This window comes from Brassica napus, chromosome C8 (assembly GCF_020379485.1).
Source record: "Brassica napus cultivar Da-Ae chromosome C8, Da-Ae, whole genome shotgun sequence".
In the NCBI taxonomy this organism is placed as follows: Eukaryota; Viridiplantae; Streptophyta; class Magnoliopsida; order Brassicales; family Brassicaceae; genus Brassica; species Brassica napus.
In genome coordinates this window covers 1,915,341-1,942,443 of record NC_063451.1, presented here as the reverse complement: position 1 = coordinate 1,942,443, position 27,103 = coordinate 1,915,341, and the positions used below count along the sequence as shown (strand labels likewise).

At 35.6% G+C, this 27,103-nt stretch overlaps 1 protein-coding gene and 1 pseudogene across 1 annotated transcript; one reads left to right on the top strand and one right to left on the bottom strand.

Annotated features, from left to right (window-relative positions):
* The first annotated feature begins 14,691 nt into the window (after positions 1 to 14,691).
* On the top strand, positions 14,692 to 16,504 carry LOC111207838 (annotated as a pseudogene).
* A 3,389-nt stretch (positions 16,505 to 19,893) lies between these two features.
* Positions 19,894 to 20,766, bottom strand: LOC111208062 (glutathione S-transferase T3-like). Its single transcript, XM_022706772.1, has 2 exons — positions 20,610 to 20,766; positions 19,894 to 20,528 (listed from the first exon to the last, which is right to left on the bottom strand). The coding sequence occupies exons 1-2, from the start codon at positions 20,764 to 20,766 to the stop codon at positions 19,894 to 19,896; spliced, it is 792 nt and encodes a 263-aa protein (XP_022562493.1).
* Positions 20,767 to 27,103: the final 6,337 nt, after the last annotated feature.

The window sequence follows — 27,103 nt, the reverse complement described above, 5'->3', positions numbered from 1 at the left end:
GACTTTCACTCACTTCCCAACCGACAAGCAGGTTCTGTGGTTTCGTCAGTTTGCGGTAAGTATTCTAATTTTTTACTTATATTTTTAATCTTTAATATAAATTTTCTACTAATTGTGTTTTTTTTTCAGCAAGAGTTCAACTGGAATTCCGATGAGACGCTCTTTATCTATCACCACTTCGTCCATAAAGTAATGGACAACTATGGGAAGCAGATCCACGAGTGGAAGAAGAAGTGGGAAATCAATAAGGTTCGATTTAATTTATTAAACAATTTTTTAATTTATTAAACTATTTTTTAATTTATTAAACTTTTTCTTTTTTTTTTTAATTAAAAGGTCCCAAAGTCGATGAACGATACGGTCTGGAAGGAGTTGTGTGCGCATTGGGATAAGGAGGAGACGAAAGAAACTTCTTCCACCAACTCCACCAACCGCAGGAGCGACCGTAAAGGGAAGGGCATCTACAAGCATAACTTGGGTGCTCAATCTATTGCCACTCTCGGAGATCGCATGGTAAGTTCAACCGCTTTTTCTTCAATTATTTGAGTTTCAGAATTTAAATTTATTGTGCATTTCTTCTAATTTCTAATGTTTCTTTAATTTTATGTTTTTTTTCAAGGCGGAAGAAAATGATGGCGAGCCGGTCGATGATCTCGCCCTAATGAGGAGGGCGTATACCAACAAGAAGACCGGCCAGATTGATGACGGTCTTGTGAGGGACGTGGTCGACCTGGTCCAAACTCAGGTGGTAGACGAAGTGTCTCAGCTTCAAACCGAGGATGACGCTTCGACGGCTTCGACCAACTTGTCCCGGTTTCGAATCAACGAAATCGTTGAATCCGTAAGTTCTTTTTTTTTTAAGTTCAATTCATTTATTTCTTGGTTTAAATTTCTAAATTTGGCTTTTTTCTATTCAGTCGGTTCCAAAGAAGAAGGGACGTTTGTTCGGTTTGGGTCGTCGCACCCGGTCGGTTCCTCCTTCTTCTGCACCACCGCCCTTTGTTGATCCAGAAGTACTTACGGCTCAGTTGAAGGACAAAGATGATCGAATATCTTTGTTGGAGACCCAGATGGCGGCTCAACAGGCGGGCTATGAGGCACAGAGGAGGCTGAACCAGCAAATGATGGAGATGATGCAGAGGATGTACCCGAACGAGGTGTTCCCGGACGTGCCAGACCCGTAGTTTTTTTTTCCCCAATCTCGGAATGTTTTATTTTTATTTGTGAAACTTTGAATATTAATTAGTATGATTTCAATTTTACTTTTAATTTCATATTTTCGAATTTAAATTTCAGAAATTTTATTTTTTCAAAAAAATTAATATTTTTTACATTTCGAGGAAATTAATTATATTTTTCACTACATCGATCGATGCGTTTTTGAACAAAAACGCATCGATCGATCCGTTTTTTTTAAAAAACATAGCGAGGGAAAAGTCTGTCGGTATACTCCTATCGATCGATGTATATATGTCCAAACACGCATCGATCGATGAACTTCCGAGGAATTATCCCGACGAAGTTCTACCTCGGTATATTCCGAGGACTTTTCCGACAAACAAGGGATCCTCGGAATTTCCTCGGAAATTTATTTCCTCGGAATTCCGTTGGAAAATTCCGAGGGATTTCAGAGGAAAAAAGAAATTCCGAGGAATTATTTCCGACGACGTATTTCGTCGGAATTGCGTCGGAATAACGATATTCCGACGAAATTCCGACGATTTTTTCCCTCAGAATCCTTGATGTTTTCTTGTAGTGAACCCCTAGACCTTAAACTCAAACCTTAGATCCTAAACTCAAACATAGACTCTAAACTCAAATCTTAAACCCTAAAGAAACAACATCAACATTAATCCAAACCGTTAGGATATATGATTTGGGTTCAGTGTTTACGATTTGAGTTTAGGGTGTAGGGATTAGGTTTGGATATATGGTTTGAGTTTAGAGTCTATGAACTGAGTTTAGGATATAGGGTTTAGGTTTAGGGTTTACGGTTTGGGTTTAAGGTTTAGGATTTGGGTTTAGGATATAGGGTTTGCACTACAAGAAAACGTCTCCATAACAACGAAGATTTACGACGAAAATATTTCCTCGTAAATTTACACGGTGTTTACAACGCAGTTACGAAGAGACCAAATTTCGTCGTAAACTCCATGTAAATTTACGAAGAAAGATTTTCGTCGTAAAGTCCATGTAAGTTTACGATGAAAGTACGTGGAATGAGAAATACGCCGTAATCGTTACATCGACATTACAACGAAACATGTTACCGTTATATTTAGGTAAAAACGTGCATTCAATGTGCTTTAACTTACCTAATTTCGTCGTAAAGTCGTTGTAAATATTATGTTAAAACCATGTAAAATCCATGTAAAACATTCCTTGTAAAATCGTTGTTATATTTCAACTACCCAACTCGAAAATTTCTCTATATATATGTCATTTCCCACAACTCTATTCCTCACAATACACAAACGGAAAAAAAAAATCAGAAAATTTTCGAAAATGCAAGAATTCAAAATTTGCACGTAGTGAAACCGTATGGAAGCATTTAGTAAACAGAGGATTTACACCACAGTACTACATTTGGTATCAACATAGAGAGAGAGTTATGGGGGAAATGAAGCTAGTAGTAGTAATAATAATTTTGAGGATGCTCATCATAGTGAAGAACCGAATCATTTGCATAATGAATATAATTATCATCAAGAGGAGCAGATGGTAGATCATGATAGGGTTCAAGATATGATTAGTGATGCATTTTTAGAAACAACTACAACAATAGCTGATGGAACTGGAAATGTAGAAGAACCTAATTTGGATGCAAAAAGGTTTTATGAAATGCTAGATGCTGCAAATCAACCAATCTACACTGGTTGTAGAGAAGGTCTCTCTAAATTGTCTCTAGCAGCTAGGATGATGAATATAAAAACGAATCATAATTTACCTGAGAATTGCATGGATGCATGGGCGGACTTGTTTAAAGAGTATTTGCCAGAAGACAACGTGTCTGCTGAATCTTATTATGAGATTCAGAAATTGGTTTATAGTCTTGGGTTGCCTTCGGAGATGATTGATGTTTGCATCGACAACTGCATGATCTACTGGAAAGAAGATGACAAGTTAGAAGAGTGTCGATTTTGCAAAAAACCACGATTCAAACCGCAAGGCCGTGGGAGGAATAGGGTACCGTACCGATGGATTTAGTCCATTTGGAATGTCTGGTAGACAATATTCATTGTGGCCAGTCATTCTTACGCCGTACAATTTACCGCCGGATATGTGCATGGAACAAGAATTTCTATTTTTGACCATATTAATCCCTGGGCCGAAGCATCCAAAACGGTCTCTTGATGTTTTTCTTCAACCGTTGATAGAAGAGCTAAAGCAATTGTGGTCAGAAGGGGTGAGGACGTACGATTGTTCCTTGAAAAACAATTTTACGATGCGAGCAGTTCTGCTGTGGACGATAAGTGATTTCTCTGCTTATGGGATGTTGTCTGGCTGGATAACACATGGAAGATTATCTTGTCCATATTGTCTTGGATCGACGGATGCTTTTCAACTGAAGAATAGTAGGAAGAGTTGTTGGTTTGATTGTCATCGTCGCTTTCTTCCACTTGCCCATCCGTACAGAAGAAATAAAACATTGTTTCGGTACAAAAAAATTGTCAGAGACAGTCCTCCTCCATATCTCACCGACCAGCAGATCGAAGCAGACATTGATTATTACGGAGCTCAGGAAACAGTTAAGGTTGGAGGAAATTGGCATGTTCCTGGAAATATGTCTGATGGGTATGGTGTCTCCCACAATTGGTATAAGAAGAGTATATTTTGGGAGCTACCCTATTGGAAGGATCTTCTCTTACGCCACAATATGGATGTCATGCATATTGAGAAGAAATTTTTTGAGAACATCATGAATACATTACTTAACGTCCCTGGGAAGACAAAAGATAACAAAAAGTCAAGGATGGACTTACCTGATATTATAATTTTATAATATATATACATATGTTATGAAATGTTATTAATTTGATTGCTTTTGAAATATACAGCCATTGGAGCATTTTTCAGAGATCTTAGCACACGTACGTTCAAGGAAGAAGTCATCGAACAACTTCATCAGAACATTCCGATCATATTGTGCAACCTGGAGAAGATATTTCCTCCTTCCTTTTTTGACGTCATGGAGCATCTAGTTGTCCACCTACCGTATGAAGCATTGCTTCGTGGATCTGTTCACAACGGATGGATGTATCCGTATGAGCGACAGATGAAACATTTGAAGGGGAAAGCAAGAAATCTTGCAAAGGTGGAAGGTTCAATAGTTGCGGGGAGTTTGACAGCCGAAACATCTAACTTCACATTATACTACTTTGCTCCAACTGTTCGTACGAGAAAAAGAGTTCCTAGAAGATATGATGATGGTGGAGTACCGACATCATATCCAATTGATGGTGTTCCTGACTTTTTCTGTGAAATTGCACAGTTTGGTGGTAAAACAAAAGAAGTATGGTGGTCATGTGAAGAGGATAAACATAGTGCCCACACTTATATTCTGCTCAACTCCGAGGATGCAGTGATCCCTTACTTTGAAAAGTAAATATTTTTGTGAATGTTAATTATATGAATTGAAGTTAATTATGTATGACTTGATTATTTGTTTAATTTGCAGCATGTTTGTATCTCAAGTTGAATAAGCAATACCATGAATATCTGCAACTGATGTGGACACACGTATAGATAAGCACTTTGTCAAGTGGTTAAAATCACATGTACGTAATATATCTCATACATTGATTAATTAAGTAACTGTTTTGATACTTCAATATCAATTAAGAATATCTGCTTTTTCCAGGTTGATTATGACGATCCTTATTATCCCGTATTGTTTCACGAATTGGTTCAAGGTCCAGTTGCAAAGGTCACCACATCACCTATGTATTTCACACGAGGATTTACCTTTCACACATACGAGTATGGGAGACATCGGGCAACGAGTAACTACGGAATATGTGTGAAAGGTGAAACAGACTTTTACGGGATCTTGCAGGAGATTATTGAAGTGGAATTTCCGGGGTTATTTAAGCTAAAATGTTTCCTCTTCAAATGTGAATGGTTCGATCCTGTTGTGAACCGAGGGATTCGGTATAACAAATTTGGTGTTGTGGATGTCAATTTTTGGAGAAGATACAACAAATTTGAGCCTTTCATTTTAGCTTCACAAGCCGATCAAGTTAGCTTCCTTCCTTATCCTCGGCTTCGAACTTCCGGGATAAACTGGTTAGCTGCTATCAAAATTATACCTCGTGGACGCATTGTCGCTGGAGAAGAACCGCCCTTGCAAGAAGAAGACGCTATCAATGAAGTTGAGGTACCAGAACAACCAACTGATGAAATCCTTTTGATCGACTCGCAAAACTTTCAATATGAAAATATTCCCGAAGATGCGGCAGATGAAGCACGTGAAGACGAGTTCGAGATAAGCGACGATGATGATTGTAATGATAGTGATGAGAACGAAAACGATTGAGAATGATGTAACATTGATGAGAACGAAAACGGTTTAGAGTGATGTAATATATGTAACAAATGTTGTATTTATCTATTGTAACGCATGTTTAAAGAAATATTGTTTTTTTACCATCTTAATGTATGTGTAACAAATGTTGTTTTATATAATATGTATTTCTTTAGTTTTTAAAAATTTAGTTGGAGTTTTAGGGTTTTAGAGTTTAAGTTTGAGAAAGAGCAAGAAGTAGAAGAGAAGAAGATATGATGTTAGATGATATGTGACTTTGGGGTTTAGGGATTTCATTCTCGGTGTTTAGGTTAAGCGTTATAAAATCGTTGTAAAAATAACACGGGCATGGTAACATCGTCGTAAATGGTTAAATCGATTCCACGTAATTTTGTCGTAAATGAAAAAACACGGGCCTGGTAACTTCGTCGTAAACGGAAAAACCTGGTAAATTGATTCGACGTAATTTCGTCATAAATGGAAAAAGACGGGCCTGGTAACTTCGTCGTAAACGGAAAAGCCTGGTAAATCGATTCAACGTAATTTCGTCGTAAACAGACGCGGGCCTGGTAACTTCGTTGTAAATAGAAAAACGCGGGCTTAGTAACTTCGTCGTAAATGGAAAAACGCGGGCCTGGTAACTTCGTCGTAATATTACGTCGCGTTTACGACGAAACGTTTTCTATATATTGAGACGCCGAGAGCGAGGCTGCCTCGTTCATTCCTCCCAAATTCCTTTGCTCTCCCTCTAAGGTACACTCCCTTTCCTCTTCTATTTTTTTAAAGTTAGTTTAGGTGATTAATTAGTTAGGTAATTAGTTTAAGTGATTAGTTAGGTAATTAGTTTAGGTGATTAGTTAGGTGACAGAATACTATAGTTTAGGTGATTAGTTAGGTAACAGAATAATTTTTAATTATGTCGTAATTGATTAAATTTATTTTAATTTTTTTTAGATGGCTCCTAGGACGAAACTAGCAGCACCTACTTATGCCCAGTTGTTTGGCGATGGTTCCGGTACATCTTCTTCCGGTCCATCGTCTTCCGATGCAGTTCCAGACTCTCAGACTTCTCAGAGAGTTTCTTCGAGTCCTCCTCTTCCACCGCAGATGCCTGCACCTCCTCCTCCAGCGGCTGCACCTCAGCCTGTCTCAGAAGGTGCAGTTCATCCGGATTTGCGTTTGTCTTCATATGCTCCATTCGCGAGATATATAGTGGAGAATTTGCTTGCCCAGCCTCGACGGGAGGGTTTGGATGTTCTAGACCCCGTTAGACCCCGAGGAACTTATTAATTTTTATTACATTAAAATTTAAATTATTTTTATTTTCTAACGGTTAAATGGTTTTTTTTCAGGTTTGGGGCTAACAACCGTGTTAGCCAGAGCGTTTCGGCGACGAATAAGGGTTACTACGACGGGACATATCCGAACTGGAGCAAGACACCAAATCACGTTAAGATCACTTGGTTTAAATGTTTTGCGGTAAGATTTTTAAATTTAATTAAATTTTTACTTTTAAATATATATATATATATATATATATATATATATATATTTAATATTTATTATTAATTGTAGTTTTTTCAAAAAAATATTGTTTCAGCAAAAGTGGCATTGGTCTTTGGGAATCACCGAGAGGGTGAAGGCAGAATTCGTTGCAAAAGCAAAGATCCGCCTCTGCAATACAGTCTCCGATTGGAAGGACAAGTGGGAGATCTACGGGTATGAGGAAAAGCCCACTGAGCTCACGAAGGATGTGTGGGATGGCCTCATCGCCTATTGAGAGCACCCCTCTTCGATCAAAAAGGCCAATTCGTGCTCGGCTTCTCGAAGGACGAAGGATAAAGATGGTCATTTGCGCATGCTTCACAGAACCGGACAAAAACTTCATGCAGGAGCCCGTCTAGAAGCTGCAAGTTTTGTTTTTAATATTTATTTTAAAATTTTCAATTAATTTAAATTTTAATATTTAATTTAATTTTTTTTTGTAGTTAGAGAAGACGGGAGTCTTACCATCTCTGTCTGAGCTATTCAAGATGACTCACGCCTCATCCGACGGAGTTTTTGTGGATCCTGCATCTGAGAAACTCTTCCATGCAGTGGCTACTCGGATTGAAGAACAGGAAACGCAACTAACCCAACAGTCCCCCGATGGATTACCCGTCACATTGACCACCGAAGAGGCCGACCGAATCTTCGAAGAGGTACAACTTAAAATTTTTGTTTACATTATTTTTATTATTTTAACATAATTAACTATATTAATATATGTTTTAATTTTATAGGTGGCTCCTAAAAAGAAGGGACGGACAGTCGGCATAGGCTCTGTTAACGAAGTTGCAAGAGCGACTTCGTCATACACTTCGAGACGGGATGAAGAGACTTCTCAGATGAAAGCTCGAATGGATAGCCAGCAGATTCGTTTAGACTCTCTTGAGGATCTGCTAGACGTGATGGCGGTAGGAAATCCGACTATGCAGAGAATGTTGAGTGAGAGACGAGCCGTTCTTGGGTTGCCAGTACGAGATCCCGAAGAGTCCGATCTAAACCGTCAACAGCCGAGCAACCCCACCAACTACTTCGACGATATTTAGTTTTTTTTTATATTTCTGTTTGTATTATGAATTTAAATATTATTGTATGACTTTTAAATGCCTTTTTAAAATATGTTTTTCAATTTCATATTTCATTTTTAAATTTAAAATATTTTAAATTCTGAATATTAAATATAAATTAAAATTTATTATATACTATAATTAATAATAATATAATAAGAATCGATGTAAACTCCTCGTAAACATTATATGGAGTTTACATCGAACGTTTACGAGTGATTAACATCGAAAGATTTACGAGGGTTTTACATCGAAATGTTTACGAATGATTTACAACGAAAGTATTTACGTGTGCTTTACATCGAAATCATTACGTGGGCTTTACCACGAAATATTACGTGTCGTTTACGACGAATTCTTTCCCTACGCTTTACGAGGAATATATTTCGTCGTAAACGTAACGAGTCGTTTACGACGAAACCTCCGTTACGACGGACGTTTAACAACGAAACATGTTTCGAGGTTAATTCGTCGTAACACCCCGTTTACGACGAATTTACAACGAATTTACAACGAATACTGTCATCGTAAAAAATATGTTTTCTTGTAGTGTTGGGTTTAGGGTTTACGGTTTGGGTTTAGGGTTTAGGATTTGGATTTAGGGTTTTGGGTATAGATTTAAAGTTTAGGGTTTAGTTAGTGACGTTAGCATCATTAAAATTGGCGTTATTATTTTTTTTCAATTATTTCAGATTTTTTTAAATAAAATTAATCTATTTTATTATTAATTTAGGTGGTACTTTGATTGGTAACAAGAGGAGAGGTGAATTTAAAAGTTTACCCGAAGTCTTGTTCTATATATATACAGTATTATGGAAAGATCTCAACCAGATTGACTGTGAAACGATTCTGCGCCGTCACGCCAATCTTCTTCCTGTAATTACTCATCTCGAGCTCTGTGATTCTCATTCACGATGTATATATATATATATATATATTGGTTCTCTCAAGTAATGAAATGCACGATCAAAATATATCATCTCTATATACAGTTCTCTCGACTCATCTACATCATATGTTCATACAAACTTATAACCATGACAGGCTCAGAGACGTCATGGACCATTGGGCAAAATAAATTTAAATATTTTTTTTACATGTATTTATAGATAATCTAAAAAAAATTTAGATCTCTATTCTTAATTTTTTTTTAAAAACTAGACATTTTTTCCAATACTATTTCTGCAAAAAATAATTGGGCCCGGGGCCCACGCCTCTTTGCCCGGCCCTGCTTATAACTCAAAAAAATACAGTTCCTCTACGGTCGATAAATGTGTGATCCAACTAGAAACGATGGCTCTAGCCAAAGCGGCGTGGTTCGTAAGGAAAAAAGGGCGTATTTTCAGAGAGAATGGAATTCGTTCGATGTAATGAGAACGTTAACCGTGACGATTGTGCACTCGTTGTGTCTCTTGGCGCCATTTAACTATAAATGGGAAGCTTTACGGTTTGGTATGGTGCTCTTCGCGCGTTGAACTCAGCATCACATTCTCATACCGTAGGAACTTAGCTCACCGAAGCTTCAAGCTCCCAAAATGGCTCGAATATCCTTTCGCTTACTCCGCTGTTTTCGCTCTTCAGGTAACAACCCCTTCATTGATAAGTGATTCTAATTATTATTACTTTTAAATAAAATGTAAAATTAACTAATTTCAACCAGCTAGCAAAAAAAAAAAAAAAAAACTAATTTCAACCCAAAAAAAATTGTTTACTTTACAACATGAAAGTTATGTTTGCCAAAAGCATTTAAAATGGTTTAAAAGTGAGATACTGTAGATTGTTCAATATTTCTAATTACTCTCTCCATATTTAAATGATTGGTGTTTTAGATTTTACTTTTATATTTAAAAGTATGATATTTAGAATATAATGCACTTATTTTAAAACTAAAACATAAATTAAAATGTAAAAATATGAATGATAAAACTTTATAGATAAAACAAAATAATGTATTTAATTTTTTAATGTGTGAAAAACTTAAAACATCAATATTTCATATACAGAGAAATCATTACATTTATCGATATCAATTTTCTTTTTGATTCCTTTTGTGGAGTACTATAATAAGGAAAATGTATTATCAAACATCTTCAGGGGGGATCCGATGGATTGGGTGAGCATACATAGGTTCCATCACCAGTTCACAGATACAAACCGTGACCCACATAGCCCTAAGGAAGGGTTTTTGTTCAGCCATGTCATGTGGATATTTGACACCTTCTATATAAAATATAAGGTAACATACACGTACAAAGATCTCATATCTTCTCTTACTATGTCGTTTGTAACATTGCGATTTATGTAACAGTGTGGTAGACGTAACAACGTGATGGACTTGAAGCGGCAATGGTTCTATAGGTTTCTACGAAATACAATTTTTCTCCACGTCTTAATGTTTTGGACCGTTCTCTATCTCTACGGTGGTTTACCTTACCTTACATACGTCGGGGTAAATACACATATTTTTGCAAACTATTTTGTAGGTATCAAAATGAAAATTGACAAACTCAATTCTAATAATTATATTCAATAACTTATGGTAGGGCGTTGCAACTGCGTTCGGGTACCATGTGACATGGCTCGTAAATTCGGCATGCCATATTTGGGGTTCAGGGTCGTGGAAGACTAAAGACACATCACGTAACGTTTGGTAATATAATTATCAAGACAATAATATTTTATATGTGAATATCTCAGTATCTTATTAGTCTTAAAAAATAAGAGATGAGCTGGTCTTTTAAATATAATGAAGGTGGCTAAGCTTGTTTACGATGGGAGAGAGTTGGCACAACAACCACCATGCGTTTGAATCATCGGCGAGGCAAGGCTTAGAGTGGTGGCAGATAGACATAACTTGGTACCTCATTCGACTATTTGAGATTCTCGGATTAGCCACTGATGTGAAATTACCCTCAGAGTTCCAAAAACAAAAGATGTCTCTCACTTGTTCATCTTGATTTCAAAACATGATGAAATGCATGCACGAGAGATAATGTTAGAGGAGACTGAAGATTGTTTAATAGCTTTATTGGGTGTTTTTTGAAATAAGGAATGCTAGTCCAAGGTTCCTTTGTCGTGATGTTAAAGATGTTTTGGATGCGTAGTCGAGACTATGCTCTCGGCGGGGAAAATATTGAGTTTTTCGATAAATGTTCTATATATTGAAGCCTATGATTTTTAATGTTGGTTTAAAAATTTTAAACACATTCTACATTTGTAATAATGTATAGTATTAAATTTATTTCATGGTACATGGGCATCGTTTTATCTTTTTGTCAATTAATTTAGTAAAACTTCATAATTAATACTTCCTAAATTGGTGGACTAACCACGATAAAATCGCTATTTTCTAGAGAAACGGAGACAACAAAAGTTTCAAACCTCTTTGACCTTCATCATATGTTAGTGAATGATGTAACTATGCATTAAAAAAGTATTTTCATAACCCTTATGAAAATATTGAATTTTTGGTAAATGTTCTATATACTGAAGCTTATCTTTAGTGTTGTTTTAAAATTTCTAAACACATTATACATTTTCAATAATATATATTAAATTCTCTTTTATGGTACATGGAAATCGTTTTAATTTTTGTCAATTAATTTAGTAAAACTTCGCAATACTCCATAAATTGGTGGACTAACCACTATAAAATCGTTATTCTCTAGAAAAACGGATACAACAAAAGTTTCAAACCTCTTTGAACTTCATCATATGTTAGTGAAGGATGCAACTATGCATTAAAACAGTATTTTCATATTTTTGAATTTTTCTCAAAATCTATGTGCTAACCCCTGCGAAAATATTGTTTTTTTCGGTAAGTGCTCTATATACTGAAGAATATGATCTTCAGTGTTGTTTTAAAATTTCTAAACACATTCTAAATCTGTATTAATGTATATTAAACTATCTTTCTTGGTACAAGGGGATCGTTCTATTTTTTGTCAATTAATTTAGTAAAACTTCATAATACTCCCTAAATTGGTGGACTAACCACTATGAAATCGGTATATTCTCTAGAAAAACGGAGACAACGAAGGTTCCAAACCTCTTTGAACTTCATCATATGTTAGTGAAGGATGCAACTATACATTAAAACAATATTTTTATATTTTTGAATTTTTCTCAAAATCTATGTGTAACCCTACGAAAATATTGAATTTTTCGGTAAATGTTCTATATACTGAAGCCTATGATCTTTAGTGTTGTTATAAAATTTCTAAACACATTCTACATTTGTATTAATGTATATTAAACTCTCTTTCATGGTACATGGACATCGTTTTAATTATTTGTCAATTAATTTAGTAAAACTTTGTAATACTCTTTAAATTGGTTGATTAACCACTATAAAATCGCTATTTTCTCGAGAAACGTAGACAACAAAAGTTTCAAACCACTTTGACCTTCATCATATGTTAATGAAAGATGCAACTATGGATTAAAACGATATTTTCATATTTTTGAATTTTTCTCAAAATCTATGTGTTAAATGTTTTATAAACTGAAGCCTATGATCTTTAGGGGGGGTGTATTCAATTTGGAGTTTGAGCTGATTTGTATTAAAATGACAAATCCACTGTTATTCAAACATTGATTTAAAAAAAATACTTTGAAATCCAGTGTTATTGAACTTGCCATTTTATAAAACACTCTGAAATCCACTGTTATTGAACAAAATTTAAGTTAGAGATTTTAAAGTGCTTTAAGTGTTTCTAGTGTATTTGAGAGGAGTTCTTTAGTTATAAAAATAAAAATCCAAATCTCATGGTTTTATATGGGATTCTAGAGTTATTTAACAAAAATCACACCAAATTCTCAGATTCTCCTACAATCATTTGAAAACTCATTAAAAATCAAATCATTTCAAATTTCATATTCAATACACCCCCCCTTAGTGTTTTTTCTTTAAATTTCTAAACACATTCTACATTTGTATTAATGTATATTAAACTCTCTTTCATGGTACATGAGTATCGTTTTAATTTTTTGTCAATTAATTTAGTAAAACTTCATAATACTCCTTAAATTGGTGGACAACCACTACAAAATTGCTATTTTCTAGAGAAACGAGGACAACAAAAGTTCCAAACTTCTTTCATGCATCATATGTTAGTGAATGATGCAACTATGCATTAAAACAGTATTTTCATATTTTTGATTTTTTCTCAAAATCTATGTGTTAACTAACCCCTACGAAAATAATTAATTTTTTGGTAAATACTCTATATATTGAAGCCTATGATCTTTAGTGTTGTTTTAAAATTTCTAAATACATTCTACATTTGTATTAATGTATATTAAACTCTCTTTCATAGTACATGGACATCGTTTTAATTTTTTTGTCAATTAATTTAGTAAAACTTCATAATACTCCTTAAATTGGTGGACTAACCACTATAAAATCGCTATTTGGTAGAGAAACGGAGACAACAAAAGCTTCAAACCTCTTTGACCTTCATCATATGTTAGTGAAGGATGCAAGTATGAATTAAAATATTATTTTCATATTTTTGAATTTTTCTCAAAATCTATGTGTAAACCCTACGAAAATATTGAGTTTTCGGTAAATGCTCTATGTACTGAAGCCTATTATCTTTAGTGTTGTGTTAAAATTTCTAAACACATTCTACATTTGTATTAATGTATATTAAACTCTCTTTCATTATACATGTGCATCATTTTAATTTTTTGTCAATTAATTTAGTAAAACTTCATAATACTCCCTAAATTGGTGGACTAACCAATATAAAATCGTTATTTTCTAGAGAGACAGAGACAAAAAAAGTTTCAAACCTCTTTAGCCTTCATCATGTGTTAGTGAATGATGAAACTATGCGTTAAAACAGTATTTTCATATTTTTGAATTTTTCTGAAAATCTATGTGTTAACCCTTACGAAATTTTTTAATTTTTCGGTAAATACTCTATATTCTGAAGCCTATGATCTTTAGTGTTTTTTTTAAAAAAATTTCTAAACACATTATACATTTGTATTAATGTATATTAAACTCTCTTTCATGGTATATGAGCATCGTTTTAATTTTTTGTCAATTAATTTAGTATAACTTCATAATACACCCTAAATTGGTGGACTAACCACTCTAAAATCGTTATTTTCTAGAGAAATTTTCTAGAGAAACGGAGACAACAAAAGTTTCAAACTTCTTTGAACTTCGTCGTATGTTAGTGAAAGATGCAACTATGCATTAAAATATTATCTTCATATTTTTGAATTTTTTTCAAATCAATGTGTTAACCTCTACGGAAATATTGAATTTTTCGGTAAATGTTATGTATACTGAAGTCTATGATCTTTAGTGTTGTTTTAAAAATTTTAAACACATTCTACATTTGTATTAATATATATTAAACTCTCTTTCATGGTACATGGGTATCGTTTTAATTTTTTGTCAATTAATTTAGTAAAACTTCGTAATATTCTCTAAATTGGTGGACTAACCACTATAAAAATCGCTATTCTATAAAAAAACGGAGACAACAAAGATTCCAAACCTCTTTAACTTTCATCACATGTTTGCGAATGATGCAATTATGCATTAAAATAATATTTTTATATTTTTGAGTTTTTTTTTAAAATCTACGTGTTAAGTATTTATATTACATGATGTGAGTACATTTTTTTCTTTTCGTCGAGACCTTTTTAATGGTATCCGTCCGTCTTTGTCACAAATATCTCAATCAATCCCAATGATTTTTACCCAAATTCAACAGGTTCTCAGAAGCTGACAGTGACATTAATTCCTCTATGCAACGCTGTCATTGTTTTCTTTCATGTGCCTTGTTTTAGCAATAATATCTCTACATAGAACTTTTCTTTTTTTTTTTTTTTTTTTTTTTTTTTTGATCAAAAAAAGAACTTTTCTTTTTAATTTAGTATATCAAGATTCTTAACATTTTACCAAGAAAAAAGGTCTCTCTGAATTTTTACTATGTACATTGGCTATTTGTCAGATTGGAATAACAGAGTGAATACATTTAATTTTGTGTAAGAAGTATTTTTTTCTTAAACCAAAACTCATTCACTCATTTTCTTAGCAAAAAAAAAAAAGAAATTCATACATTCATGTCATTAATGTGTGTGTGTGGAAGAACCTAGTCAACAGAGTGTGTGTGGGAAAACCTTTGACCGTTTTCTTCGCTAACAAAACAGATGTTATGAGTCCATTAATGCGAAATAAACAAATAACTCTTAAGCGTTTGAAAAAAACAGTTGTGTTCTTGCTTCTAACTTGCCGCTTTGAAAGAATATGCTCACAAAATATCCTAGTTTTGGTGCTTCTGATGCAAGCAACACATTGTGACCAGGCGGCCCTAACCAGTTTCCAGCTAACTTTGATGCAATACCTAAAGGGGTCCAATCCATTCAGAATTGATCCGACACATCAACTCCTCCTTTCTTTTCACTGTTCAATAAGAAGAAGACGAATCCCTGAATCTGGGAGTGATCGCTACCTTGGCGTGCAATCAAGATAATGCATTGGAATGTTACTATGGAGATTGGAATAATGGCAATGGAATGAGAAACATAATGTTTCTTACTCTCCCATTATATGCTTTTTTCTGATAACTAGTTCATGGCATCCTTTGTTCCTCTCTGTAGGTTAACAACAACATTATTTATAGCACAGTTAGAGAGAGTAAACTCAGAAACTAGAATGATTGATTTTTTAGCCTGATGGAACGGACTCATGTATAGTACCATCGGGATATTTGATGATATGGTTCTATCAAAAAAAAAAAGGAACAACGGTCCAAATATGAAAAGATTTATAAGTACAATTGGCTAATCATATGATTAAATAGAGAAAATGCAAAAACGAAAATAGAGGGAAAGATTTTTTAAGTAGAAGTACAAACCTCTCAATAAATACAACCAATTCCTCTCCTCGTCTCTTCACATCAACAAATCAGAGAAAATAACTCTTTAACAATGGGCGAGTTCGTGGAAGGAGATTTGGTTGAAGTATGCAGCAAAGAAGATGGTTTACTTGGAGGCCAAGGTATTGTCCAAGCTTCCCCACGGATCTTTCTACAATGTTGAGTACAAGAACCTTGTGACAGAAGGTGAAGACCCTCAGCCGTTGGTAGAAACCATCTCCGCCGACGAAATCCGTCCGATGCCACCCAAGTTATCTCAGCCGTCGATGTTTAGCCTCCATGATAAGGTTGATGCTTTTGACTTAGACGCGTGGTGGTTCGGAGGGATCACCGGTCAAGAAGGCGATACGTACTCCGTTTACTTTCCAACGACCAACGATGTGTGCAAGTACCCACTTCAACGTCTCAGAAGGCATCTCGAATTTGTCAATGGTCAATGGGTTCCTTCAACAACAAGGCAACGATGAGCTTCTTAGATTCTCCTATGCTTCTGGGTCACTAGTTATTGGTCTTGATAATCTGCAACGTTTCTTGTTGAAATCTTCCTGTTCTCTTTTTATATCAGTTTCCAAAAATGGTTGCTGTCTTCAAGACGTCCAGATAAAATAGGTCAACTGCTTGTGCAACAAATAGTTGCTGTCTTGTTGAAATCTTCATGTTCTCTTTTTTTAAACCAATATTAACTTAAGAAACGCATAAAGAGATAGGGATAAAAGATGCTCTTAGCCCTAGAAAGTTTGACCATTTTGTATTATCTATATTAAATCGTTAAAAGATAATATCTGATTATTAAATGGGTATTTTCATCATATTAGTCTCCAAGAGTAATATGAATAATCATCTAAGAGCAAAAGTGGAACCATTTTGAAGAATATCAATCAAAACATAATAAATCAATTTTTTTATAGTGGCTCTTAATTTTTTATGGAGTAATATAGATTCTAGAGTATAAATACTAATTATCGATTTTGTCACATATAACCAGACAAGTCTTCTGGAAGCCCCTTTGGTCCAGTGGTTTGACCCAGAGTTCATTAATGCTTTTACACCAAGAAATTTGTGTTTCAATTCCCGGAAAATGCGGAATTATGCGAATTAAGGGAAAAAAATGCTTACAAGAGATCTGCAGCATGGCGCAAGGAGTACCGTCAAGCGTGGATCCCATAGGACGGCTCAGGTGATGCAGTCAGATGTGAATCCTCATACGTCAGGTAAAATTGTCGGCTGTAGAATCGTCTGTAATATTTTTCATAGCTGTAATGACATAATTATTAAAAAAAAAAACGGACAAGTCTTGGGCCTCTACCAGAGATAAAAGCCCGTTACTCCCTCAACCCTCCGGCATCAGCCTTGACGTCATCTTGAAGTCAGGACATCACTTATTGCTAAGCGGCTTATTAGAGCATGTTCATTAGTGAAACCCTTTAAGTGTCCCTTAATGATTTTTTAACTATTAAAATTAAGATAATGAATTTTGTTAAGAGACACTTAATTATAGTGGTTTATTGGTGGTCTCTTAATTAAAGTACTTAACAATTAAAAAAGATTAATTTTTTTTTAAACATAAACTTTTAAACAAAAATTTAATTTATTTATTAAATAAAACAAAGTCAAACATAACATTTTAAACAAAGATTTTGAAATAGAAACATGAAAACATGAGAACAAATAGTAGGAAAATAAACGATAATAATTTGAAAGAAACATAGAAGCTCAATTGTTGTCTTGATCACGTCCAAATTTACGCCATATATGTTCAACCAAATCACCTTTCAGTTGTTGATGTGCTTGTCTATCACGAATTCTTGTTCGAACACCCATCTGATTGGCGATATTTGTTGGGATATCTGTGGAATAGTTGAGATCGACGTGTGAACTTCTGCTGCCTTCTCCTTGTTGGAAATCCGAAACATCATATTGAGAGTATTCATCTCTTTCGTTTTCTACTATCATATTATGAAGTATGATACATGCTCTCATAATCTTTCCAATCTTGACTTTATCCCAAGAAAGGGCAGGATTTTTGACAATGGCAAATCGAGCTTGCAAAACTCCGAAAGCACGCTCGACATCTTTTCGGACAGCTTCTTGACGTTGCGCAAATAAAACTGCTTTCGGCCCTTGGGGAATTGGAATAGATTGGATGAAAGTTGCCCATTTTGGATAAATACCATCGGTGAGATAGTAAGCCAAATGGTACTCTGTTCCGTTGACCGAGAAATTCACTTGCGGGGCTCGACCATATATTATGTCATCAAAAACAGGTGAGCGATCAAGAACATTAATATCATTTAAGGTACCTGGAGGTCCAAAAAACGCATGCCAAATCCAGAGATCATATGATGCAACCGCCTCTAAAACGATGGTGGGTTTTCCCGAACCACGAGAATATTGGCCTTTCCAAGCGGTGGGACAATTCTTCCACTCCCAATGCATACAATCGATGCTTCCTACCATCCCAGGAAATCCACGAAGCTCTCCAATATGAAGTAGACGTTGAAGATCAGCCGGTGTTGGTCTTCGTAGGTACTCATCGCCGAACAAATCTATTATTGCTTCCACAAAATTTTCCACACATAACCGAGCAGTTGTTGTACCGAGCCGGAGGTATTCGTCGACCGCATCAAGCGCAGAACCATATGCCAACACCCGAATAGCTGTTGTACATTTTTGAAGTGCAGAGAGACCAAGTCTTCCGGTAACGTCTTGCTTTTGACGAAAGAATTGAACTTCATTGGAGAGGCGATCTACAATACGAATGAACAATGGCTTCTTCATTCTAAATCGTCGTCTGAATAGATTTTCAGGATATGTGGGAGTGTCACTGAAATAGTCGTTCCATAACCGGAGATGGCCTTCTTCACGGTTTCGTTCGATAAAAACTCGTTTTTTTCTTGTCCTTCTTTCATCTGCTTGATCACTTTGAGCATTTAACAGATTATGATATGTTTGATCAAAATATTGATCAAAATATTGATCGAAAGCTTCATCAATTGACTCGTCGAATGGGTTTTGAGAAGAAGAGGCCATGAAATGATTATATATGTATTTGGTTTTGTGAAAGAAACGATTGTGTTGGGTTGGGTTTAGAGAGAGATAAAATATTAGGTTTACAAGCTTGGGTTGGGTTGGGTTTAGAGAGAGATAAAAGATTGGGTTTACAAGAGATGGAAGCTTGCGTTACAAGATTGGGTTGTGTTGGGTTTAGAGGAGAAGGACGATAGGTTTACTAGAAGAGATGGAAGGTTGAATGAAGCGGGATGAGATTGTTGGTTAAAACCCTTGAATGAGAATGTTGAGAATGAGAGTTTGCATACTGCAATTTATAAGTGTTCTTTACACAGTCGTGACCTCTACAGACATCAAAACCGTGAAACAAAAATACAAAGTCTTGTGACCTCTACAGACCTCTACAGACCTTTACAGACATCTCAGTTTACTTTACAAACAAGAAGACAAACTCTGTCTCTCACCCGTGACCTCTGTCTCCCACCCGTGACCTCTGTCTTCTACGCTGTCATCTCACATGGTCTCACCCGTGACCTGCAAGATGAAAAAGAACATTAAAACCATGCCAAGATCAAAGCGCATCAAGATCAAACGATAACAAGATCAAAGTGCAACAACATTTTAAATTTTAAAACCATAACAAGATCAAGCGCAGTTAACCGAATGAGAACACATAACAACAACATTTAACTTAAACTTTAAATCCATTACAAGATCAAACCATAACAAGAACATAACAACAACATTTTACTTAAGACAACATCAACATCAAGAGCATTCAGACACAACCAGATACTAATAAAAAGAGAACAACAGATGAAACATCAAGAACACAGAGCCATGGAACTTAAGACAACATCAACTCATCAACCAGCTTCTTCTTCAGGGCTTCTTCGTACTCGACAAGGGGATCTTTTTTGGCTATCAGACTTTCCAGTAGGCTCATCTTAGACATGCGGTCCTTCACGGCGAGATCCTGTTGTTTTAATGACAACATGCTGTGAAACTCCTTCATCGCATTCTCCTCAGCCACAGTCTTCTTGCCACTAGCCTTGGCGGCTTTAACACCCGCTGGACGCTTCATTTCAGTTGCTTGGGAGCTTGAAGAACCAGCACCATCTTCAGCCTTTCTTTTTTTGCAGCTTCCTTCGGTTTTAGCAGACGCTTGCTCACACCACTTTTGGTCGTTCCTCAGCTCTTTCCAGGCATGTTCAAGGAGGAATTTCTGCTTGTGGTTAGTGTAGAATATCTGATGTGCTTGTTTCAGCACATCATTCTCATTTTGCCCGCTCGTCTTCTCCCTGCTTGCAGCTGCGTAGGCTCCAGCGAACTTGCACACGAGATCATTGATCCGGTGCCAACGTTGCTTGCAATGCCTAGATTCTCTCTGGTCACATCCACCATCTTGACGACTTGCCGCAAAGTAAGCCGCTACTCTTGTCCAGAAAGCGTCTGACCTTTGTTCATTGCTCACAACTGGATCTTTACTTGTGTTAAGCCATGAGCTAATGAGCACAATGTCATCCTTAGGCGTTCACTTCCGCCGTTCTCTACGCTGTGTACCAGTCTCTCCACCATCTTCGGTTCCAAGATTGCCTACAGACGGAGATTGTGATGAAGACAGTGAAACAATGTCGTCATTGTTGCCAAAGAAGATGCTTTGTTGACTATTTAATAGCTCAACAAATTTAGAGGATTGCGAGAATGGATAAGAATCCATTTCGGAAGCAACCTCAAGGAAGACAGAAAGAAATTATCAGAGATGAGAAAGAGAGAAGAGAAGAAAGAGGACAAGGTAAGGTTTTTACGCATTCAAGATAGAGGAGAAGACAATTTTTTTTATAGAGAGAACAGATGCTGGAATCGCATTGATCACATCCAACCAAACCGAGAAGACGTTTATCCAACCCATTCATCACACAAGACTTTTCATATTACACAAGGTTGTATTTATTACCCAAGACAACCAAAATCTCATTTCTATCTAACCACCTAAACCTCTATTTATTACCTAACCAAACGCTAACCCACCATTCAATTCATTTCAAACGAGGATAACCACCAACATCAAACACAACATTAATCACAAACCACCAGAAAGATCATATCTATGCTATGCTTTATCCAATTCCACAGAGTAAAGGTTTTACCTGTATGAGGAATCGCGGGGGTTTTGTCCGACGAACCTGGATCATGCTTCTTCTTCTTCTATCCATCTCATTCTCCTCAGACATCTCAAGACAAAAACACAGAAAAAAACAACACAAATCAAAGGATTCAACTTCTTAAATACCGATGACGAAACACAATGAAAGACAAGCATAATTGAAATATTCAAACTTGATTCTACTTCTTCAGATTAACGATGAAGGAACACAATCAAAGACATGCATCATGCTTCTTATTATCGATCAAGAAACGCAATGAAAGACAAGCTTAATTGAATTATTCAAACATGATTCTACTTCTTAAGATACAGTATCAAGGAACACAATCAAAGACATGCATCATGCTTCTTTACCTTCCGATTCGCCGGTGAAGCAACAATAATTGTTTTCCTTCATCTCGGACAGCCACCATGACAGAGAGATCTCGCCGTTTTTCTACCCCGACGAGAGCAACAGATAGACATGACACCGTCTTCCAGCGTCGACATGACCCACCCACACATACACCGTCTCGTTGAGAAGATCCACCGGAAAGGAGAAAAATCGCCATATCGCCGGAGAGGAAAAGAGAACACGAAAGAATGAAAGAGAAGAAGGAGAGAGAGGAAACGCAAGCGACACCGATTGTCTCTCCAATTGCGATGCGACGCGTGGCGACCAAGGGGCGTTCCTTCTGTATGTTATTTAAGCTACGCCTTTTGTATTAATTCCATTTAATATTTTTTTTTAAACCTAATTTTCCTAAGCTACGGTGTTAAGATACACTAATGAACATGCTCTTAATCCTCTGGATCTGTGAATAGAAAAATTATTGTGAGCATACATAGGTTCCATCACCAGTTCACAGATACAGACCGTGACCCACAGAGCCCTACCGAAGGGTTATGTCAGCCATGTTTTGTGGATATTTGACACTCGTTACATCAAATATAAGGTAACGTAACGTATATGCATGCATCCCTCGTACGTCTTTTTTTTATGACTTATTTTTGTTGTTGTAACTGTGTGGAAGACGCAACAACGTGATGGACTTGAAGCAGCAATGGTTCTACAGAAAGACAATTGGTTTCCACGTCTTGTAAACTCAGTCGGGGTAAATACACATATTTTTGCAAACTAATTTGTAGGTATTCAAATGAAAATTGATAAACTCAATAATAATTATATATAATTAATAATTTATGGTAGGGAATTGGAGTTACGATCGGGTACCATGTGATATGGCTCGTAAACTCAGTCGGTCATTTTTGGGGTTCGAGGTCCTGGAAGACTAAAGACACATCTCGTAACGTTTGGTAATATAATTACAACTTTACAAGACTCTATATTTTATATGTGAATATTTTAATATCTTGCTTAGTCTCGAAAAATAACAGATGATAATATCTTTATATGGTCTTGTGATTATAATGAAGGTGGCTAAGCTTATTTACGATGGGAGATAGTTGGCACAACAACCACCATGCGTTTGAAACATCAGCGAGGCATGGCTTTGAGTGGTGGCAGATAGATATCACCTGGTACCTCATTCGATTATTTGAGATTCTTGGATTAGCCACCGATGTGAAATTACCTTCAGAGTTCCAGAAACAAAAGATGTCTCTCTCTTGTTCATCTTGATTCCAAAACATGAAATGCATGCACGAGAGATAATATAAGAGGAGACTGAAGATTGTTTAAGACCACCTCCAATGGAGGTTTTTCCCATTGGAGTTTTTAAAATATGTATTATGTATATATATATGTATATTATATACATAATACATATTTTAAAGGTTTCAATGGGAAGAACTTCATTGGAGGTGCTCTAATAGTGCTTTATTGGGTGTTTTTTGAAATAAAGATTCTTTGTCGTGATCTTAAAGATGTTTTGGATGCGTAGTCGAGACTATGCTCTCCGCGCGCACATATATTCATTATGAACGCTTTTGATATTCAGGTTATGAATGGAAGGGCAGAACAAGTGCAGTTCTCCCGCAATGCATTTACCATTCACGTTTTTCTGTTTGCAAAAGCAGTTTAAACGGGAGTCGAGAGATCTGCATGCAGTTCAATATTTTTGTCTTTTTATGGAAAAAGCAGGAGATCTGCATGCAGATGTCATCCGCTAACATTTGGTGGTGTTGATCTGTTTTTTTTTTTTTTTTTGATAATAAATAGTTTTGTTACAAACACTTAACTTTAAAATATATTTATCTGATTTTATAAATAATGTACAATGATTAGCTCAAACTATATAGTTTACACTAATAATGTTTGTGTTGTTTTAAAATTATAAGCATGACGTTCAATCGCAAACACATTTTCAAAGGAAGAAGATATAAATCTTCCTACATAAATATCATGGGGTAAGTAGTTAATATTTTTTTATGTTTTAAAATAGTTAATATATAGGTAAATGATTGAAATTTTGTAAATCTATTGAAAGAAGACAATTTTAAAAGACATCTCAACCGAGAACGTGTATTTATTGAGTTGTACGATCAAATAATTTTCATGACTAATTACCGTTTCAAATATCTTACACCCACTGGTAGAGAGTTTTCCGGTGGTAAATTTGACCAAAAGTTCAATATTTGTGTAACCTACCGGTTCTTTCAAGAAAATCTTGATCACCTAAAAAGAAAATAAAAGAAGTATAAGTATCTTATAAAACATTTACAGACATTTCAGCCGATACTATAACATCTAAGATATTTGTTTAGATATCAAGGTGTAATTTTTATTGTTTTAATATATGATATGTAGTTTTGAACTAATTTTGTCATTCATAAGTTATAATAAATTATTTGATCGGTTTGATATGCTTCTCTCCTGCATGATCCGCTTGATCTGCACTTGTCTCACTTGATCTGCACTTGTCCTGCTTGATCTGCATGATCTGCTTGATCTGTCCCGCATGTCCCGCTTGAACTGCTTTACCATTCGAAGCCTTATAGAAACATCTCCTCTCATACCCCTAAATGTGAAAGACCAATCTCTCAAGGACCCATTCTATTTTTAATATTATTTTGATATATTTTTAATTCTAAAGCTTAGTATTTTACATATTTACCCCTAACCCTAATAACAAAAAGATAATAGAAGTTGACACTTCTTTTTTATTTTATTCCTACTTTTTTTTTCTCTCTTCTCTCGTCTCGAGCGTCACTCTCTGCGATTTCTTTCTTCTATCTTTTCTCCCTTCTCTCTGCGGTTCTTTCTTATATCTTTTCATCACAGGTGATGGAGCCAGCAACAACAAATGTCGAAGGTGATGAAGATGACATCAATGGCATTTTTTTCTACTCGCGGTTCAGATCCGTTTAGAACAACAACGAGTTAATACGATGAGGATTTATGGGTTTATGCTTCAATTTAGGGTTTTTGGTTCTGGATGATTTCTGATTCTAGGTTGTTAAAGGAGATTTAGGGTTTTCTATGATTTAGGGTTCTTATTGTTCTTGCTCTCTCTTTTAAGTCATTTTCGTGTTTTTATTTATTTAATGTTCAGATCTGAATTCTGGTTAACTCAGTATTACTAACTCAGTCAAACTCGGTATAACTAACTTAGTAGTACTCAGTATTACGTAGTGTTACTAGTATAACTCAGTCTAACTCAGTATAACTAACTCTCAGTCGTACGCAATATAACCAGTATAACTCAGTATAACTCAATCGGACTCGGTATACCTAAGTGTCAGTATTACACAGTATAACTCAATCGGACTCGGTATATCTAAGTGTCAGTATTACGCAGTATTACCAGTATAACTCGGTATAACCAATATAACTCAGTATAACTAAACACTAGTGTTACCTAGTATAACAAAGTATAATCCAGTACAACTAAGTAATACTATACGGTATAATGTGGTATCCAAAATTTTTAAAATTTTGAAATTTTGAAATTTTTAAAAATTCAAATTTTTTCGAAATTTTAAAATTTTGAAATTATTATTTATTATTTTCAAAAATAGAAAATGACAAAATCGGGTTTCTATATTTCATTAAAGCAATGAGGGTATATGAGATTTGAGAGGCCCATAGGAGATTGTTCTATGCCATGGAGGCATGGGAGAAGTTGGCTCACATTCATATTCATATTTTATGTTTACTATGGTTTTAAGTTAATAATCAGAAAATAATCTGTTTATATTTATTGTGATTTTCAGAATCCAAATATATATTTTCTCAATTTAAAATATAAATTATTGAATCTAAAAATCTAATGATGAAGAAAATATAGTTATTAAAAATATACAAAATTTTCAATAAAGTTATTTATCAAAATATAAAAATTTATGAGCCTCGTTTTGCTTGCAAATACTACTCGTATTCAGTGATTCATATCAAAATTCTATGTGATCCCCCAAAGAAATACTAATGATAACACTAAAAATGTGATGAGATATAGTATATATATTTTTTTTTTTTTGAAAGAATGTTAAATTTATTCATCAAAAAAAGCCTTATTACATAAATGCATCCTGTTCTTTATGTATACCTTAAGAAAACATCACCCTTTTACAAACTATTTTGGAACCAAAATTGCATTAACTCTCCTGCTCCCTTGATACCTTTCTTCCGCATCACACTGAACTTGTTTCTAATACTTTTATCAAGCAATCTTTTAAGCACCCCTAATGGCAACAGCTTGTCACCATGCCTGATCTTGTTTCGCTCTCTCCAAACCGCATACAGAACTACTTGAAAAGCATATCTTATACAGAACAGAATTCTCTTCTCCCTTGATGATTCATTGATAAACTCCATAATTTCCGACCAATGCTTGGTAAAATAATTACCCATTATACCTTTTACCATAGACTCCCAAAGTTTGGATGTGTAATCACACTCGAAAAACAGATGATTCCTTGACTCCTGCGTAGAACGGCAAAGCACACAAGTTGAATCTACTCCATGACTCCATTTAACCACTCGATCCATTGTTGATAGTCTGTCTCTAGAGGCTAACCACGCCATAAACGCATATCTGGGAGTAGTTTGAGGAAACCATATCCCACTGGCCCAAGAACATAAAGGAGAACTTCCTCTCAACAGCATCCAAGTTTCTTGTGTGGAGAACTTCCTCTTGTATCCCGCTTTACCCTTCCAAGTGCTCACATCATTTACCTCAGGGTCAAGCCTGCTGCTAATTTCTCGAATCTCAGCTTCAATATCATTAAGGACACTAGAGCGATGCCTTCGCCTTCTCCGAATACACAATACAGCCTCTTCCACCGTTGCATCTTTCCCAACACCCAAGTCGATGACTCCTCTATCACCCAGCAGCTCAGAGAGTACACCTTTGTCAGACCAATGATCGTACCAAAAAGAAGAATGTCTCCCATTTCCAATCTCTTTCTTATAGAACAGTTTAGCCACTTCTCTTAGCTTCAAAATCTTCCTCCATATGCAAGAACCCATTTGTGGATTTGACTTCACTGCCCAAAAGCTCTTCCCTTTCAATAAATTACCTCTTACCCATTTACCCCATAATGAATCACCAGTTAACAACCTCCAAATCAACTTTAGTCCATATACCTTATTTACTTCCCTCAGATCCCGAATCCCCAAGCCTCCTTCACTCTTAATGCAACAGATCTCCTTCCAAGCTACCTTAGCATTTGAAGTTTTAAGAACTGGCCCTGTCCATAGAAATGCTGAACAAATACTCTCCACCTCCTTTATACAACTACTTGGAATGCGAAATACAGAAATCCAGAAGTTGACAATGCTAACAAACACAGATATTATGAGTTGTAGCCTGCCTGCATATGACAAATATCGGCATGTCCAAGAGTTGATCTTACTTTTTATGTGCTCCAACAGAGGGTAGTAGTCTTGTGTTCTCATAGCTTGAGTCATGAGTGGAAGCCCCAAGTAACGTACAGGTAGTTCACCTTC